Source organism: Carassius gibelio, chromosome B1 (genome assembly GCF_023724105.1).
Source record: "Carassius gibelio isolate Cgi1373 ecotype wild population from Czech Republic chromosome B1, carGib1.2-hapl.c, whole genome shotgun sequence".
Lineage (NCBI taxonomy): Eukaryota > Metazoa > Chordata > Actinopteri > Cypriniformes > Cyprinidae > Carassius > Carassius gibelio.
This window is the reverse complement of record NC_068396.1, coordinates 36276540-36295917: the sequence shown is the minus strand read 5'-3', so window position 1 is coordinate 36295917 and position 19378 is coordinate 36276540. Positions and strand designations below refer to the sequence as shown.

The 19378-nt window shown below is 32.8% G+C and overlaps 1 protein-coding gene and 1 long non-coding RNA gene across 5 annotated transcripts in view; one reads left to right on the top strand and one right to left on the bottom strand.

Moving 5' to 3' along the window:
- LOC127948716 (uncharacterized) overlaps positions 1–1437 on the top strand; it is an 80620-nt gene extending 79183 nt beyond the window's left edge. For all 4 annotated transcript variants that reach the window (XM_052545361.1, XM_052545360.1, XM_052545362.1 and 1 more), the window contains one exon: positions 570–1437. In XM_052545361.1, the coding sequence (XP_052401321.1) occupies positions 570–662 (93 nt within the window). In that variant the 3' untranslated portion in view covers positions 663–1437. The remainder of the gene's footprint in view (positions 1–569) is intronic.
- Positions 1438–4256: 2819 nt separating this feature from the next.
- On the bottom strand, positions 4257–6710 carry LOC127948579 (uncharacterized). Its single transcript, XR_008152118.1, has 4 exons — positions 5743–6710; positions 5569–5647; positions 5339–5403; positions 4257–5236 (listed from the first exon to the last, which is right to left on the bottom strand). It is a non-coding gene; the product is annotated as an uncharacterized LOC127948579 (long non-coding RNA).
- Positions 6711–19378: the final 12668 nt, after the last annotated feature.

Below are 19378 nucleotides of genomic sequence, written 5' to 3'. Positions count from 1 at the left end.
ATTTTCAGCTGTGCATAGTATAGACAGAGATCATTTATGAAATGCAGTGAAAACACCAGTGTAGATGAGGATCATTTTCTTTCTAAAATGCTGTTTCAAAACGAAAAGGCACTAGTGCAAACAGGGTCTTAGAGAGTAATGTCAGAGGCAGTTTGTTTAAACTGAGTACAACATTTTTGTATGTTAAAAAATTAACATGACCTCATGCTTTGTCAATCATGTTTACACACTGCCTTGCAAACTAAGTATACAGAAATTTGGTCTTATTTTTAATATGTGGCTATAGTATGGCAGATAAAGCATCAAACTGCGCCACTGACATCCTGACATCCTTAAAAATTTTCTTCATTTTGTCCTAATAAGACATTTTATCATCCTGCACAGGTTATTGAAGTAAAGGAAAGCATGAATATTTAAATACTCCTGTTTCTAAAAATGCAGATCTAGTATCTAAAAGCAACGTTTTCTAAGCTGTTTATTCCAAACAAACTCTAATCTTGTTCATGACTTTCAGAGGTTAAAATAATATCATGAAGTCACTCAGCTCCTCTCGTCTCATTCTTGTCCAGGTCAGGGAGCAGTACAGAAAGTTCTTCAGATGTCTTTGCTCAAAAAACACAGAGGACCACAGCATCACGTTCAGAATAATAACCACTGAATAAGTAATAAGTAATAAATTCTGCTCAAGTGCCATTAATATACAGCTGATTTTATGTAGCAAATGTTTTTGTATGCTAAATGTTATAGTCTCAGATTATTTCTGCAAATGAAAGAAAAACATGTTATTCTACATTGTCTTATTTTATAGCTTCTTTATTTATTTATTTTAATTTTTAAAATTATTATTAGGCTATCATTATTATTATTATTGGTGGAGGGTAAAAAGCACATTTGTTCAGTCCTCAAAACAATCACATTTGAAAACTCCAGAAAACTATTTCATGTGCGCATGATAAAGGGAAATAAATTACATGTATGGAAACATTGTTGTGTGGGAGTAACAATTTATAACTTTAATTAAACATAATTACATCTTTGTTTTTTGAGCTTAAAAAGCTCCAAACTAATGAATGTTTCTTCTATAAAGGCCCATTTTACAGTACATTAAAATTGTGCTGTAATATATACAGTATAAATAGCTAAATGTATTTTCAGGAATGAGGGACACATGTTGCATTAATATTGTGAATTTACACAATTTAAAACTATAAACTATAAAAATAAGAAAATGAACAGCTAATGGTGTCACAGTGTCTGGGTTGTGTTCCCTGGGTGTCCACTAGGTGTCCTCCGTTCCCACGGTGTCTGTCATCTTATCACTTCCTGTTCCCTTATTTGGTCACCTTCCTCCTTGTTTTAGTTAATTGATTGTTTACCCACCTGTCTCCTGTTTCCCCATTATCCTTCTGTGTATAAATACCTGGTCTGTCTGAGTCTTTGTCACGGAGTCCTTGTCGTATGAATGTTACTTTCCAGAGTCTGCTCTTCGTGTGTGTGTGTGTGTGTGTGTGTGTGTGTGTGTGTGTGTGTGTGTGTGTGTGTGTGTGTGTGTGTGTGTGTGTGTGTGTGTGTGTGTGTGCGTGCGTGCGTGTGTGTGTGTGTGCGTGCGTGCGTGCGTGCGTGCGTGCGTGCGTGCGTGCGTGCGTGCGTGCGTGCGTGCGTGCGTGCGTGCGTGCGTGCGTGCGTGCGTGCGTGCGTGCGTGCGTGCGTGCGTGCGTGCGTGCTTTCCTTCCCTTCCCTGTATTTTATGATGACTGTATTTATGGAGTGGAATTATTTTCAGCAGTTAATACCTCAATGTTGAAACTTTTCACAGAAACTTATTGTATGACTTCAGAAGACTTTGAATACAACACAAATAGTTTTTAATACTTTTATAATCTTTCTTGGACTAAATGTCCATGAGTAAGTATACCCCAATATATTATTTCATCAGGAAATAACATTTGCCCATAGATTCTGCATTTTGATGCTAAAGGTTTCTCATTCAAAGCCATGAAGCACCTGCATGTGGAGAAACAGTGTTTTCTGTCAATATGTGACCAGTTGAGAACACTTGTGGAGTTTAAGCAGTGTGGAAATAGACACAGAAGAGATTTTGTTAGAATGACTTTGGTCCCCAGTTAGATGGTGAAATGTGACGTCTATTTAGCTGATTTTGCCATGAGAAGCCTACTAAGTTTAATTCTATTTAGCCATTTTTTACATTATTTCTGAATGTAATAATGACATATGAGTTACACATATTATCTGTCTTTATACACAATTTTGACTATGATGTATATTAGTATATTACTTATATTACTAAAAATTACTTAAATTACTTTTGATTGTTCACTAGCAGTATTAATATGGTTTTATTTTTTTACCCTAAACTCTTTTTACAGTGTTTGTTGAACGGGTATTTTAGTGTTATGATCAACATTGGCGTTGCATGCACAGATAGTGAAGATGCTAAATGTAAGGTCAACCAGCATCACACTTGACCATCTAACAGGGGACCAGTGTGCTTTAGTTTAGTCACATCACTTCTACACTCTAAAAACCCATAAGTTCTAAATACTCTATTTTTTGTGGACACCAATTATCTATGTAAAGATTGATAGCCTGAAAAGTCCTGTAAGTCGCTTTGGATAAAAGCGTCTGCTAAATGCATAAATTTAATTTTTTATTTAATTTTAATTTAAATAAGAAAGTTTTAGGCTGTGAGTGTGTGCAGTTTACACTGTAGAAAATAAATAGAAGCATCGTCAAGTTATGTTTACCACAGGCACTATTTTATTCATAAATTGAAAAACTCTCAAAGCAACCCGCAGCTCTAACATCATAATTCCACCACTCTTATTTCAGATCTATTATGGCACTTAATTCTTACATTTCATGTCCTAAAGAACATTTATTCTCACACATGTACACTGGGAAAGCATGAAGGGCTCCTTTCATGTTGACATCATGTAAAAAAAAAAACTATAATTATAAAAAAACGGTGATAGAGGCAGTTAAGTGTTTGTGATTTTCCCTCACATGAAGATCAGACGTTTAGAATCTCATGAATGTCTGTGAAATCCTGCAGGTCTCTGATATGGTGAAACCTAGAAAACCACAAAAACGTAAAGTGTTTAACCGACATTGGAAAAGACAAAGCCAAGTCTGTGTCCTGTTATGTTCGGACACTTCACACAACTTGAAGTTACAGTACCTGAAGTGTTGAGGCTCACTCTGATATATTCAGCATCCAGCTCAGCCTGCAGTTTAAGAAATATTTGTAAAGGTTTACTACAAGTTTGTACATTTCTTTTGTAATTTTAATATATAAAATATTCATGTCTGTGTATAAGCTTAAACCTAATTCTGGATTAGTACTCTTAGAAGCTAGTTGTTTAAAAACAGACCAAAAAACAAACAAACACACGTTTACCAGGGCATTTCCCCAAAAAAGCACTGTTTGGCTAAGATGAGCATAGAAACATTTGACACCAAATGGTCTCAACAATCGACTTGCTCATAATGCTTTTGAGAAAAGCAGTCCTGAACATCACAGTTAACACCAGTGACATTCAAATTGTTTAGTGATGAAATGCCAGCTAACGTTAAGATTAGTGCCCTTCTTTGACGTTAACATCATACTGTGAGCAGTGATGCTAAAATAGAATCCAAATCAATGCACATTCAAAAGCACTTGAGCGCTGTGTAAAAACATCATTTCCCAAAAATAAAAACATCCCTTTATCGTGATATTCAATAAGACATTTTCACAATTGTCTTGATGTACTTACAAGTTGTTCCATAAGTTTGCTCCAGTCGCTTGTGATTATCCTCCGTGTTGAACAGATTCTTCTGAACGTCGATTAGAACAACAACGTGACGTCACGGAGTAAACTTAAAATTAATAATTTAAATAGAAAAGTCTACTCAAAACCCGTCTTTAAGCCACACAAAAAAAATAAAACAATTCCTCATTCTGAAAATGTAATTTTTATAAGTTGCATCAATGATTTAAAAGACTTTAAATGCGGCGTTCTTAATCTTTTTACGTTAGTAGTACAGTTCAGGTTCAGACCTGTTGCTGTGTAAGTTTAGTATGTTCAGTTTAGTCTGTGTAGAAATGACCGTTCAATAGTGAACAAAATGGAGACCTAAACATTGAATCATACATACACACACACATATATATATATATATATATATATATATATATATATATATATATATATATATATATATATATCAGTATCTACAATGTGTATGGTGGTCTTTCCTGGCTAGTGCATTATAAAAAAGTAAAATGAAATCTGATTATTTTTCCAGCTACATAATCTTAAAGCAGATCAATCCGAATCAAAGTGACTTGTTTTAAAGAATCCCCACACCCCCAGTTCCCCCAGCAGTGTCTGGTAAACTGATGGTCTCCTCTCTTCATATGCTAATAACACTAATGCCTCCACATTATCACCTGCCCTCTCACAGCGAGCAGGTATTTGGACATACAAGCAAAGCCCAGAAAAGAAAGCAGGTCTATTTAAGTGTATTTTATAAATGAAATGATACAAATAGTATTTAATTATACCAGATATTAATTTATTATTATTAAATTTAGGTTGAAACTCAACATTTTTGCAAAGAAGCTGTTTATATTTTAGGCATTGTATATTATTTTATTTTTAAACGCTAGATAAATAAAATAAGATCATAGCAGTAAGTCCGGGCAATACTTTTATTAAGTTAGGCATTTGTTGAACACACTGCTGGGTACTTTTACAGGTACTTAAAAAAAAAATACAGGAGACCTTCTTTCCCATAACATGCACCAATCCGGCATCAGGGTCTGTGGTCTGTGGTCTCTAAAACACTGGATAATATCAGTAAAATATATATATATCATTTCCCTTAGGGCTTAAATGAACCTCATCATTTAAATATAGCCCAGGTTTGTCAAACACTATGTGTGGATGATGGACAATGCTCCATTAACACAGAGAACAAACCCGGCCATCACATTGTTCACAAACTTCCTGACTTTGTCCACCTTTCCTCCAGTGGTGCCTCGGGTCGATTGAAGAAAGCATAATCTTCATTTGTTCAGTTCTTTCTTTAAGACACTGTTGGAAGAAAGGAAGGAGGTCACCCCAAACACTGGACCTGGGAGGACACACTGAGATTGGTGCCCATGGTTTCCCTTGCTCGCTTTCCACCACGTCCAATGTAGCTATCCCAACAATCCAGATTCTGCATGCAGCTGATAGAAAATATACAATACAAATTATTAATTATGGCTCAAATCTTTGGAGGTTCCATAATTGCTGAAAATGTGTTTATAGGATGTTTATTTTATTGTTACATTTCCAGTCTTTAACATGGACAGCCAAAACTCACAGGTTTAAACGTTAAAGCTGGTCCCTGAAACTGAAAGATATTCAAATGACTATACACTAACACTAAAAGGTTTACTTGTCTTGAAATGATATTGACATCTTTTATTCTTGTTGATTGTGGCAATTCCATTTTTGGGAGTATATATTTTTGTATTCAGAACATTTTATATTCAAAATATATTGAGTAGCAACATACCTTTTTTTGAGGACTGAACCTTCTGATGAAGTGAAATTCTTGTTTAGAGTGAACAATGTGAACTGTTGACTTGACTTTTCTTAAAAGAAAAAAAAGGAAAAATTGTTTTGTTAAACATGTTTAAACATAGGTGCAACATTTGTAGAATAAGTGATTAGAAAATGTAGAACTTACTCATGTTGTAGGATATGTTCTCCTTTCTAGCAGCCAGAATCATTTTAATAGTGAGTGAATGTTCTGTGATTATAAAGCAGCACTTCCTCCAGCTGGAGAGCGATGGGTTACATCAGGATATGATCACTGTCTGTATGACGCGGTCTGTATGACCGATCATCTGTATGATCAGCTTCTGTATGACCAGTCATCAGCATGCTGGCCATTCTCTTATGCATTGCATCTCGACCTGACGAGTCACTCTATGTCTTATGTTTTTACTTAAGTTTAACTATTTCTGATGGCAAGAATGGCTGTTTCTGTGTTATTATCTACATTGTTGTTTCATAGATAAACAGAATATGAAATATTGATAAATGTAAAGGCAACCAAACAGGCGTCACAATTCACAGTCTCATTGGGGACCGTCTTTTACACTTTCTCAATCCTTGACTCTTGGTCAGGAGCCCTTGGCGTCAATTTTTAGTTTGTCTATTTAGTGCAGGTTTTCCATGTGCAGGGTATTTCACTGGTTTCATTGAGATACCTTTGCATCAACAGACGCTGTGGACAGGGACATTTATTACGTCAGTTTTGATGTCTTTTATCTCAAACTCAAATTCAGCTGTATTTTATGATGACTGTGTTTATAGAGTGGAATTATTTTCAGCGATGAATACCTCAATGTTGAAACTTTTCACATAAACTTATTGTATGACTTCAGAAGACTTTGAATACAACACAAATAGTTTTTAATACTTTTATAATCTTTCTAGCACTAAATGCCCTTGAGTGTAAAAAAAAAAAAAAAAAATTCCCTGATTATTTTTCAAGCTACATAATCTAAAAGCAAACCAATCCCAGTCAAAGTGACTTGTTTTAAAGAATCCCCACATCCCCCAATTCCCCCAGCAGCGTCTGGTAAACTGATTGTGCTCTCTTCTTATATGCTAATAACACTAATGCCTCCACATTATCACATGCCCTTCACAGCAACAGTACCAACAGTATCCAGACTGAGTCTCATCCAATCACGGTCCAGATAGCTGGGTGGGGTTATATATATATATACTGTTTTCCTGACAGAATCTACATTTAATTTTTTAGTTTTTTGTGAAATAAAATTCCAAAACCTTGAAGGACAAACTGCTTTTTGAGATTCCTACATTGCCTACAAGGGACCACATACAACAAAGCCTACTAAGGCCATTTCTCATCTCTTTTTTCCATTCAAGACTGAAAAGGTAAGTTATATATTCTGAATTTAGATTCTGATAATATGTAAATGGTAGCCTTAAAAAATAAATGTCTGCCAAAAATGCAAAAATGCATGCAGACTGTTAAAATTTGCATGTAGTCTCTTAGTAAATGTTAGTGCTGTTTAATCTCTATTTACTGTATATATTTGTTCATTTGTTGATAGATTTTTTTTGTGGTTGTTTCTAAATATTGTTTTTCATTTTGGCAAATGCAGTGTACCCTAAAAAGATCTTGAATATTTCACAGGAAAATGAGACCCAGAAGAGTCTGTCCTGAAAAGGAAGCTTTGAAATTCATCGCATCTGGGAAAGATAAAGACATATTTCAGTCAAGAGTCAAGAGAAAGGTAAGTTATCATTTAAGACTCGGTCTCCAATACTGTATGACTGCAAATATTAATTAAATACTTGGCATAGTAGCTTATGAATTTCAAGAAGTGTACTGTGCAATGTTATTACTTGTTCATAGTGTGCAGTGTGAAAAAATACAGAAACAGAAATTATAGATAATCAGTGGCTTCAATATTTAGTGTATTTTAATTTTGATGCACAGTTATAAAGATTGTACTGATAATCATACTTGATAAAATGTTTAATATTGATAATCATTGGAACTCGAAAACAACTGGGACACATATTAAACTTGTATCATAAATGTATGTATTCTCTAAAGCTAATTTGTGCGTGTGTATGTGTTTGTGACCAACAGATCGTTGATGAACAGAAAAGAGCAGATTTGTGTGCATCTGTGACCACAAACATCACTAAAGGAGAAGAAATGATGTTCGACTGTGGAGATCCTGACAGCTCATGGAGACAGGTACATTTCTATTTCAATTAGCTCATATTTCTGAGTTATTTCATGAATTGTTATTTATTTGTAGTAAATCAAATTTACTTTGAGTTTTAATGTAAAATAATGGAATTAACTTGGCAAACTTGTTACAAACAATGTTAAATCAGTTTGGTTTGGGATCAGTACGATTTTTAAATGTCTTTAAAAGAATATTCTGCTCACCAAGTCTGCATTTATTTAATAATAAAAAGTACAGTGAAAATAGTTAAATATTATCACAGTTTAAAGTAACAGTTCTCTCTCTCTCTCTCTCTCTCTCTCTCTCTCTCTCTCTCTCTCTCTCTCTCTCTCTCTCTCTCTCTCTCTCTCTCTCTCTCTCTCTCTATATATATATATATATATATATATGTATATGTATATATATATAGGCAAGATATCTATAGATATCTCGATATAGGTCTATTCAGTTTATTTTAAATAAATGCTGTAATTTTGACCTTTATTTTCATTGAATATCCTAAAAAGTACTATATATCACAGTTTCCACAAAACTATGAAGCAGGAAAATATGCTTTCAACACTGATAACATAAGAATCATTATTAATGACTGAGAACCAATAATAATTGATAATAAAAGAACATAAATTCTGCTAATTTAAATGATTTCTGAAGATCATTTGACACTGAAGAGTGGAGTAATGATGCTGACATATTTCACAATTTTAAATTCATTTTACAATATTTCTAATCAGGTAAATGCAGCCTTGATTAGCAGAAAAGTCTTCTTTTAAAAACATTAAACCAATCTTCCTGATCCCAGACTCACTGGTTAGGTGTTGATCCTGTGAGAGGTGTGAATGTTTGTGGGAGAGAGAGAGAGCGTGAACAGGGCAGATAGCACTACAACACAATAGAGATTACTGATCAAAGTGAAGAAAAAACAATCCGCATTGGTATGGTCTTTACTATATTTCATAAAATAGTAGCACTTTCCCATAAGATGTCATTGTTTAACACTAGTTAACATGAAAATCACTTTTAAAGTGTTTATTAATGTTAGTAAACATTACTTTTATCATTAACAAATACAATGTTTGATATTAATAATGTATTAATAAATATTATTTAATGGAGCTGAACTAACATTAACAAAAAATAAACAGTTGTATTTTTTTTAATGTTAACAAAGCTTAAATATTTAAACAAATGTATTTCTCATTGTTAGTTAATGTGTCCTGTCCATCGCTCAGTGTTTTTAAATCAAACTTAAAGACTCATTTTTACACCCTTGCATTTGAGTGATGCGGTGTACGGTTCTTTTGATGTATGTTTTTATTTTTTTAAATGTGTATATATACATATTTTTATTTTTATTTTTGATCTCTGTTGCTTTTAAAGTAACCTTTTCTTGTAAAGCACGTTGGATCAATGATGGTTGTGTTAATGTTGTGCTCTATAAATAGAAATTGACTTGACCTGACTTATTGTAAAGTGAAACTTTACACTTCAACACTTTATTTTAAGGAAATAATGCATTGGTAATCCAGAATAATGCATTAATTAATCAATAATTATTGGCTTATTCTGGTCAATAAACTTGAATATCACTTAGTAAGAGCCACTCAATAATTGTGAAAAAGTTAATAATTAATTACTGGTTTGTTTATTCTTAACTAATACACAATTCTGGATGCTTAAAATGTTAGGTTAATCACTAATAACTAGTGTGTTATTACATGAATTACATCTTTTAATTTGGGACTGGGTTTGAGTATTAAAGGGGATGCAAGTCAACAAGTTTAATGTATGCAATAATAAAATCAGTTTTACAAAAAAAGAGCACTTGTTGAATTGTTCTGCATGTCACTTTCAGCGTTCATGACATTATCATTATTAATTGTATTAATTCTGTACAGCTTAGTCAGGTGGCCATAACTAGAGATTGTTATAAATTAATCTACTATATTACAGGTAGCAGGATGCTTGGTCCATTACATCCTGACGTATGGACAACACCCTCATCAGACCACTACACCCTCCACCCAGGATCCACTTGGTCTGTCTCTACATGTCAGAACGAGTAACTTCAGTCTTCAATGGGATGAAAGACTAAACATATCTTAAGCAGAATGATGAGCAAATCAGTGGAAGAGCATCCTACTATTGAGGAAAGCCTTCAGGAAGTCAAAACTATGTGCAAAGACTTATTGTAGAGTTTACAATAAGCATTAAAATGATTGGATATAAAAACTGGTGTGAATTTACAGGTTTGATCACCAGTCTTATCAAATATCAACCACAAACAGCTACAGCTCAGGAAAGTCTTCAGTCTTCAGTCTCGGATACATCAGTAAATCACTAGTGCCAATAAATCAAAACGGTATGTTCCATTCACCATAAACAATACACAAGATCTAAAGATCATTGTCTTTTCATGTTTTCAACTTTGTGAAGTATGTATTACTGACATTACATTTTTTTAATTCATTCATATATTTATTCACTATATATATTTTTTATCTTTTAATTTTGTTAAATAGCAAAACCCAGAAAGCCCTGGTCAGAAACAGAGAGGAAAGTCATAGAACACTGTTTCAAGATCTACTTTGAGGAAATGAAGGCTCCTGGAAAAGTGGACTGTGAAAGACGCATAAATGCAAACAGGATTCTAAATGGTAATGGAAGAGACTGGAAAACAGTTAAATACTTTGTGCTCAACAGAATAATTTCAGTTAAGAGAAGTTTGGGTGAACAGTACTGAGCCCATAAACCCTGAGAGCGTGTGATGTGGAGTATCAGTGTTGAGTCCTAACTGTGCCGTGACACTGAAGGTCCATGTACATGCAGCATCAGTGTGTCATAGCATTGAAATGACTGACTACAGCTGTTTTCAGCTGCTGTTTGGGACTCTGTTTTAGACCTGTTATAACTTTGATGTAAGCCACTGTAATTTTGAACTATTTAATTTTTTTTTTAAATAAACATATTTTATTATTTTCATTTTGATTTGTTGTTTTACTTTTCTTGGCAATGTTGATAATAAAAATGGAGCCCCTAAATCAAGTGCTGCTCTGAAAAATGTCAGTGTGTTAAACGACTAAAGTGCCAATGCTTAAAGTATTTTATTGTAGCTCTCCATACAACACCTGACACTAATACACACATAGAGGTCAAAACTCAAAAATATATATTGATTGTTGCATTGATAATTTTGAGTTGGATCTACAAATGTGCAAATGTTAAAAGACATTCAGTTCATCTAATTTACTGGAGCCAACTGAAGATTTTAATGCAGTAAATAAAAAAATAAAATAAAAACACTGGTCCCCTGTTAGATGGTGAAGTGTGACGCCTGATTGGCTGACCTTACATTTAACAATATTTCACATTCTCACCATCTCTGAATGATATGGTAAGGATGATAATATAATGTTACAATATATGTTGATTGTAACATTGATTTAGAAATTTAGCCAAGTGAATATTTTCAAAGTTAACATGAAATCTTCAAGAAATGTCAAAGCAACCAAAGAGATGTCGCAGTTTACCATTTAACAGGGGACCTAAGTGTTCAGATCAACATTAGCACTATTCTATCTATCTATCTATCTATCTATCTATCTATCTATCTATCTATCTATCTATCTATCTATCTATCTATCTATCTATCTTTCTATCTATCTATCTATCTATCTATCTATCTATCTATCTATCTATCTATCTATCTATCTATACATCTATCCATCTATCTATTAAAAAAAAAAAATTCCCATTTAGCCTCCAAGATCAAACCGGTCCCCAGTTAGATGGTGAAGTATGACGTGATCTGTTTGGTTGCCTTTACATTTAACAAATTACTTTTATTTATTTATTTCTGAATATAATGGCAATGCTGATAATACACTAAAAATGGAGCCTCTGAAAAATGTCAGTGTTAAACAGCTAAAGTAGCCTGGTTAAAAGATATTTTACTGAACTCAACTGAATTTTTTCAATGCAGCAAGCTAACATATAATATTGTTTCTTAAGTTAACATATAATATTGTTTCTTAAGTTAACATATAATATTGTTTCTTAAGTTAACATATAATATTGTTTCTTAACTTAACATATAATATTGTTTCTTAAGTTAACATATAATATTGTTTCTTAAGTTAACATATAATGATGTTTCCTAAGTTAACATATAATGTTGTTTCTTAAGTTAACATATAATATTGTTTCTTAAGTTAACATATAATGTTGTTTCTTAAGTTAACATATAATATTGTTTCTTAAGTTAACATATAATGTTGTTTCTTAAGTTAACATATAATATTGATTCTTAAGTTAACATATAATATTGTTTCTTAAGTAAACATATAATGTTGTTTCTTAAGTTAACATATAATGTTGTTTCTTAAGTTAACATATAATATTGTTTCTTAAGTTAACATATAATGTTGTTTCTTAAGTTAACATATAATGTTGTTTCTTAAGTTAACATATAATATTGTTTCTTAAGTTAACATATAATGTTGTTTCTTAAGTTAACATATAATATTGATTCTTAAGTTAACATATAATATTGTTTCTTAAGTTAACATATAATGATGTTTCCTAAGTTAACATATAATGTTGTTTTTTAACTTAACATATGATGTTGTTTCTTAACATATAATGTTTACAATGTGTCTGTGATGTAAGAAGAGGTGATTCAGTCTAACAGGCGTCACACGTCACCATCTAACTGGGGACCAAACTCATTTTATCTAACACATGCACTCTTTACTGTCAGAAGTATTGACATGCAATTGTTACCTTAAAGAGCTCTTTCTGCTCTTTTTAACACATAAATTTGTTTTGTTGGTGTAAATTAACATAAACTAATCATTATGCTTTACTGGAGAAATTAATGTAATTATTTTCTCCTCGCCTTTTATTGTTTGATTAGCATTAATGCCAACACTTAACTCAAGCCACAAGACAAGATTTTTACAGATACAAAAAGGAATCTCAGTGACGAACTTCTGGTCTAAAAATATTTGACTGGAAAAATCATCCTGTAATAAATATAATTTCAGTTCTACTTTCTGAGTATGAATTATCATATGCAGTAAAAACAACAACACTCAAGCTGTGTAAAAGGTTTTGTTCAACTGCCTGGATTCTCTCCTGCATGATTTTATGTGAGTCTCTTTAGACATTGGAACCGTACATGAATTATGAGCTTCTAGAAGTAGGATCACAATGTGTCAGTCATCACCGATGTGACGCTGAGAGTGACCGACTGAAAGTGAACTTCTTTTCACAAACTGAACAGACAAATAAACACATAACAAATGACATAATAGTCGTATTAAGTAGAAACAATAAGTGCTCTCTATATATTCAAAGTTCAAATAGAGAAAGATAACAGATCTATAGACAACTACAAAACCTGTTATAGCCTACATACTAATAACAGTCTAGATATGTTATGAAGCCTAACTTGCGAGCATCAGGGAGTCACTCTCAAAATGCGGGGTATTAAAATCCCTTTTAAATACGCGTACATGTTTCGATTTAATGATCGCGGGATCACTCGGCTGTGCTCTGAACATACATTATAGATTACAAGACATTAATTTTGTCAAACACTCTACAACGAATCCTCTTTTGATGTTTCTTATCAGCCAATGAGGGTCATTTTTGTTTGTGTTGAACAAAAAAAAAAGTCAAATAATAAAAACAATTCCACACAGACTAAACTGTACATACTAAACGTACACAGCAACAGGTCTGTGCATATAATAGTGTTTTCTCTAGACTAAAGCACACTGGTCCCCTGTTAGATGGTGAAGTGTGACGTCTGATTGGCTGACCTTACATTTAACAATATTTCACATTCTCACCATCTCTGAATGCTATGGCAAGGATGATAATATAAAGTTACAATATATGTTGATTGTAACATTGATTTAGAAATTTAGCCAAGTGAATATTTTCAGTCAACATGAAATCTTCAAGAAATGTCAAAGTAACCAAAGAGATGTCGCAGTTTACCATTTAACAGGGGACCTAAGTGTTCAGATCAACATTAGCACTATTCTATCCATCCATCCATCCATCCATCCATCCATCTATCTATCTGTCTGATCAAATTATCATCACCGATAGGACCTTCTCAAGAATGGGTTTTGATTGCATTCATACGTTGAGAAGTGTACTGGGGTTAAAGCCAAGAAAATGTCAAATAAATGTAAAAATAATAATAAAAATTTTATTTATATATATATATATATATATATATATATATATATATATATATATATATATATATATATATATATATATATATATATATATAGTTAATTATAAGAGGCATTACCTCTGCCCTTGAACTGTTGACAGCTGGCTGACTCTAATTATATTACTACTTTTTATTACTATTATTATTATTTGAAAAATAAAGAAACTAAGTGCTAACAAACTAACTATAATGACACTTCTCAATGTGTCAGTATTATAAGTACATATACGTATATTGTGTATGTATAAAGTAAAAACTACATTTATTCAGACACCTTGAACATTTCAAACGCTATCACAGTTTATTTGCTATAGTTTAGATAATGGTAATAAAAGATGACAAGAACTCAGATTTAACCTGTCAGAACAAATTCATCTTGATAATATCAGATAGCACTTAAGCAAAAAATGGTCAGGTCTATTGGCAGAATAATTTTTGGTCCCAAATTTTTAGCAAATTTACTGGTAGTCCACTTTATGAAGAATTTCTGGTTATAATATGTCAGAGTTTTTCAAAATTATATATTGATTGTTGCATTAAAAAAATAAAATAAAAACACTGGTCCCCTGTTAGATGGTGAAGTGTGACGCCTGATTGGCTGACCTTACATTTAACAATATTTCACATTCTCACCATCTCTGAATGATATGGTAAGGATGATAATATAATGTTACAATATATGTTGATTGTAACATTGATTTAGAAATTTAGCCAAGTGAATATTTTCAAAGTTAACATGAAATCTTCAAGAAATGTCAAAGCAACCAAAGAGATGTCGCAGTTTACCATTTAACAGGGGACCTAAGTGTTCAGATCAACATTAGCACTATTCTATCTATCTATCTATCTATCTATCTATCTTTAAAAAAAAAAAAAAAAAAAAAAAAGAAATATTAGCCTCCAAGATCAAACCGGTCCCCAGTTAGATGGTGAAGCATGACTTGATCTGTTTGGTTGCCTTTACATTTAACAAATTACTTTGATTTATTTATTTATTTATTTCTGAATATAATGGCAATGCTGATAATACCCTAAAAATGGAGCCTCTGAAAAATGTCAGTGTTAAACAGCTAAAGTAGCCTGGTTAAAAGATATTTTTTACTGAACTCAACTGAAATTTTTCAATGCAGCAAGCTAACATATAATATTGTTTCTTAAGTTAACATATAATATTGTTTCTTAAGTTAACATATAATATTGTTTCTTAAGTTAACATATAATATTGTTTCTTAAGTTAACATATAATATTGTTTCGTAAGTTAACATATAATATTGTTTCTTAACTTAACATATGATGTTGTTTCTTAACATATAATGTTTACAATGTGTCTGTGATGTAAGAAGAGTTGATTCAGTCTAACAGGCGTCACACGTCACCATCTAACTGGGGACCAAACTCATTTTATCTAACACATGCACTCTTTACTTTCAGAAGTATTGACATGCAATTGTTACCTTAAAGAGCTCTTCATTTTACTTTATTTTTGCTATCCTCAAATTAACTATAGTGTCTTGTTTGTTTTGTCTTAATATTTTTTGGTTTGACTGAAACAAAAAAAAAAATATATATATATATATCTGTGTGATTGCATTCATATATTAAGAAGTGTATTTGTATTAGTGTCAAGCCCAGAAAATATCTGCACGTCATACTAATTTATTAAACATTTTGGATTTCTATCAGAATATTTCTTCAATGGTGATATAGTGTGAATGTTTCAAAGTTTAGAGTTGCATTTAAATATAGTTAGATTGTAAAGAAACACTTGGTACAATTGCCCTAATGTTTGAACACACAGTTGCATTGCAGTCTATGGAGGTCCTCTGTTGGATAGGTAGACGTCACTCAGGTCCCCACTTGGCATGTTTTTAAAAAAAATTAAAAATGCATTTTTTCAGTTATATTATGAAAAAAGACCTCAAATGAACATTTTGTATGTAATTTTTGTTTCTTAAAAATGACCAGAAACACTGGTCCCCTCTTGGTCAGTGTAGAGCGATAGTCCCCTCTTAGTAACATAGACGTGTGTGTGTGTGTGTGTGTGTGTGTGTGTGTGTGTGTGTGTGTGTGTGTGTCCGACCGACCGACCGACCGACCCTGCCTGGACTGTTTACTCTTTTGGATTGCCCCTTAATAAACCTGTTTACCTGCATTTGGATCTCTCCCGTGCTTCTTGTAACACCGTACGTGACAAATGGCTACAGTTTAAAATGAATATTGAACTGAAATGTAAATTGCATTTAGCTTTTGAACCGGTCACATTGGTGTTTTTATGTACTATTTTAATGCATTTATGTTAGAACACGTGATAATAATACAAAATATTTAAACAATGCTAAGGATATAGAGAAAGTGTGTCACAAATGTGTGGCTTTCTTGAAACTCCACCCTTAAAAATAACGGTGCTTCACGATGCCACAGAAGAACCTTTTTGTCTAAATGTTTCCATTCTCAGTAAATTAGAATGTTGAGGAAAAGTTCATTTATTTCAGTAATTCAACTCTAATTGTGAAACTTGTGTATTAAATAAATTTAGTGCACACAGACTATAGTAGTTTAAATCTTTGGTTCTTTTAATTGTAATGATTTTGGCTCACATTTAACAAAAACCCTCCAATTCATCTCAACAAATTAGAATACTTCATAAAACCAATAAAAAAAAGAGAAGAAAACATTTAGTGAATTGTTGGCCTTCTGGAAAGTATGCTAATTTACTGTACATGTACTCAATACTTGGCATGGGCTCCTTTTGCTTTAGATACTGCCTCAATTTGGCATGGCATGGAGGTGATCAGTTTGTGGCACTGCTGAGGTGGTATGGAAGCCTAGATTTCTTTGACAGTGGCCTTCAGCTCATCTGCATTGTTTGGTCTCTTGTTTCTCATTTTCCTCTTGACAATCACCCATAGATTCTCTCTGGGGTTCAGGTCTGGTGAGTTTGCTGGCCAGTCAAGAACCCCAACACCATGGTCATTTAACCAACTTTTGGTGATTTGGAATTGTGGGCAGGTGCCAAATCTTGCTGGAAAATGAAATCAGCATCTTCAAAAAGCTGCTCAGCAGAAGGAAGCATGAAGTACTCCAAAAGTTCTTGGTAAATGGGTGCAGTGACTTTGGTTTTCAAAAAACACAATGAGCCAACACCAGCAGATGACATTGCACCCTAAATCATCACAGACTGTGGAAACTTTAACACTGGACTTAAAGTAACTTGGGCTATGAGCTTCTCCGCCCTTGCTCCAGACTGTAGGATCTTGGTTTCCAAATAAAATATAAAACTTGCTCTCATCTGATAAGAGGACTTTGGACCAATGGCAACAGTCCAGTTTTTCTTCTCCTTAGCCCAGGTAAGATGCCTCTGACGTTGTCTGTGGTTCAGGAGTGGCTTAACAAGAGGAATATGACAACTGTAGTCAAATTCCCTGACATGTCTGTGTGTGGTGGCTCTTGATGCCTTGACCCCAGACTCAGTCCATTCCATCTGAAGTTCTCTTAAATTCTTGAATCCAGGTTCCTTGACAATCCTCATAAGGCTGCGGTTCTCTCGGTTGGTTGTGAATCTTTTTCTTCCACACTTTTTCGTTCCACTCAACTTTCTATTAACATGCTTGGATACAGCACTCTGTGAACAGCCAGCTTATTGAAAATTAATGTTTATGACTTACACTACCTGTGAATGGTGTTAATGACTGTCAGAGACCATTTTGTAGGCTCAGGAAACCTTTGCAGGTGTTTTGAGTTGATTAGCGTGTCTAGCGTATTTAATCTTTTCCTGTATAAAAATAAAAAATCAAATCAAATCATATTCTAATTTGTTGAGATAGTGAATTGGTGGGTTTTTGTTAAATGTGAGCCAAAATCGTCACAATTAAAAGAACCAAAGACTTAAACTACTTCAGTCTACGTTCATTGAATTTATTTAATACACGAGTTCACAATTTGAGTTGAATTGCTGAAATAAGTGGACTTTTCCTCGACATTCTAATTTATTGAGAAGCACCTGTATATAAATGCCATAGCAATGGCCAATCAGAGGTGTTAATATGAGTCACTGCTAAAATACTGGTGTTTTTTTCACTGGCTCAATGTCTGAATACTTCTCTCTGGTGCATTCCCTCATCAGAAATAACAAAGTATGAATGTGTGTACGAATCTGTAAGATATTCATTTAATACAGCTTCAGTGATTTTAATGGGTGTTTTTGAGAGTGCTTCAATTAGAATGTTAGTAAAAATGTTCTTTGATGTAAGCTAAATGTCATTTGCCCTCTTTCTGTACAACGAAAGTGTTATGAATAGTAGCACTACTTGCAATGTTTTGTTCACATTAACTTTCAATGTTAAATTCACATTAAATATAAACTCAGTCTTATTAAAAATATGTTATAGCATGACCATAATCATGAGTGTATGATGCCCCTGATTATAGCCTAATAAAAATTTGCTATTATGATCACATGCATTATTTTATTTACACACTGGCGGTCAAATATATTTGAAATAATTAACACTTTTTATTTATTTGTTCATTTATTGAAAGAAGGCTGGATTGATTTAATAATAATATAATGGTTTTCTATTAAATATATTTTATCTTTGAATATCAATTATACTTTAATTGTAGTCAAAATGGTAAGCACTGATTTGTTTACATTTCTTTTATCTGGATTTGCCTTGTATATCTTTGTTTTAGTTTCTCCTTTTAAATGACAAATATATGCTATTGATTTCTGCTGATCATTTAATTAATCTGATGAAGGCACAAAACCCAGATGTTAGTTTACAGTCAGCTGTAGTCTGAGCGGTGTGTCGGATTTTGATGCTGCTAGATCTTTGAAGTCTGTTTGGTGTGTCCCAGCCTTAAAGTTGATCCAAGAAATTAGAAGCAAGAAAATCCCTCAGAGCTCTTTACTGAATTACTAGTAGTTTTAACAATTGTTAATCTATGTTTAATTTACACAGTGCAGGCAATTATATTTTACATTTGACTACAAACTTAAAAAAAAAAAAAAAAAAAAAATTAACATTATTAATTTGTGCTATTTACAGCTACAGCCTGCACCGGGACCCTTCAAACCAAAGCTATGGCCCTTTCCAAGAAGGAAATTAACATTTAGAAATTTTTTCAGTTAACCCCGAGATGGTATTCATCTCATATTTTCTGCTTATATACTGTACAGTATGTATTGCATCCAGAATTGATTGGATGGAAATCACTTTAATCATAATAGCTTACAATTGATTAAAATACTCAAAGTATAATTAATAAATCATATTATTTTGCCACAAAGAGATGTCAAATATTTAAACTACCAAATCACACATTGAAT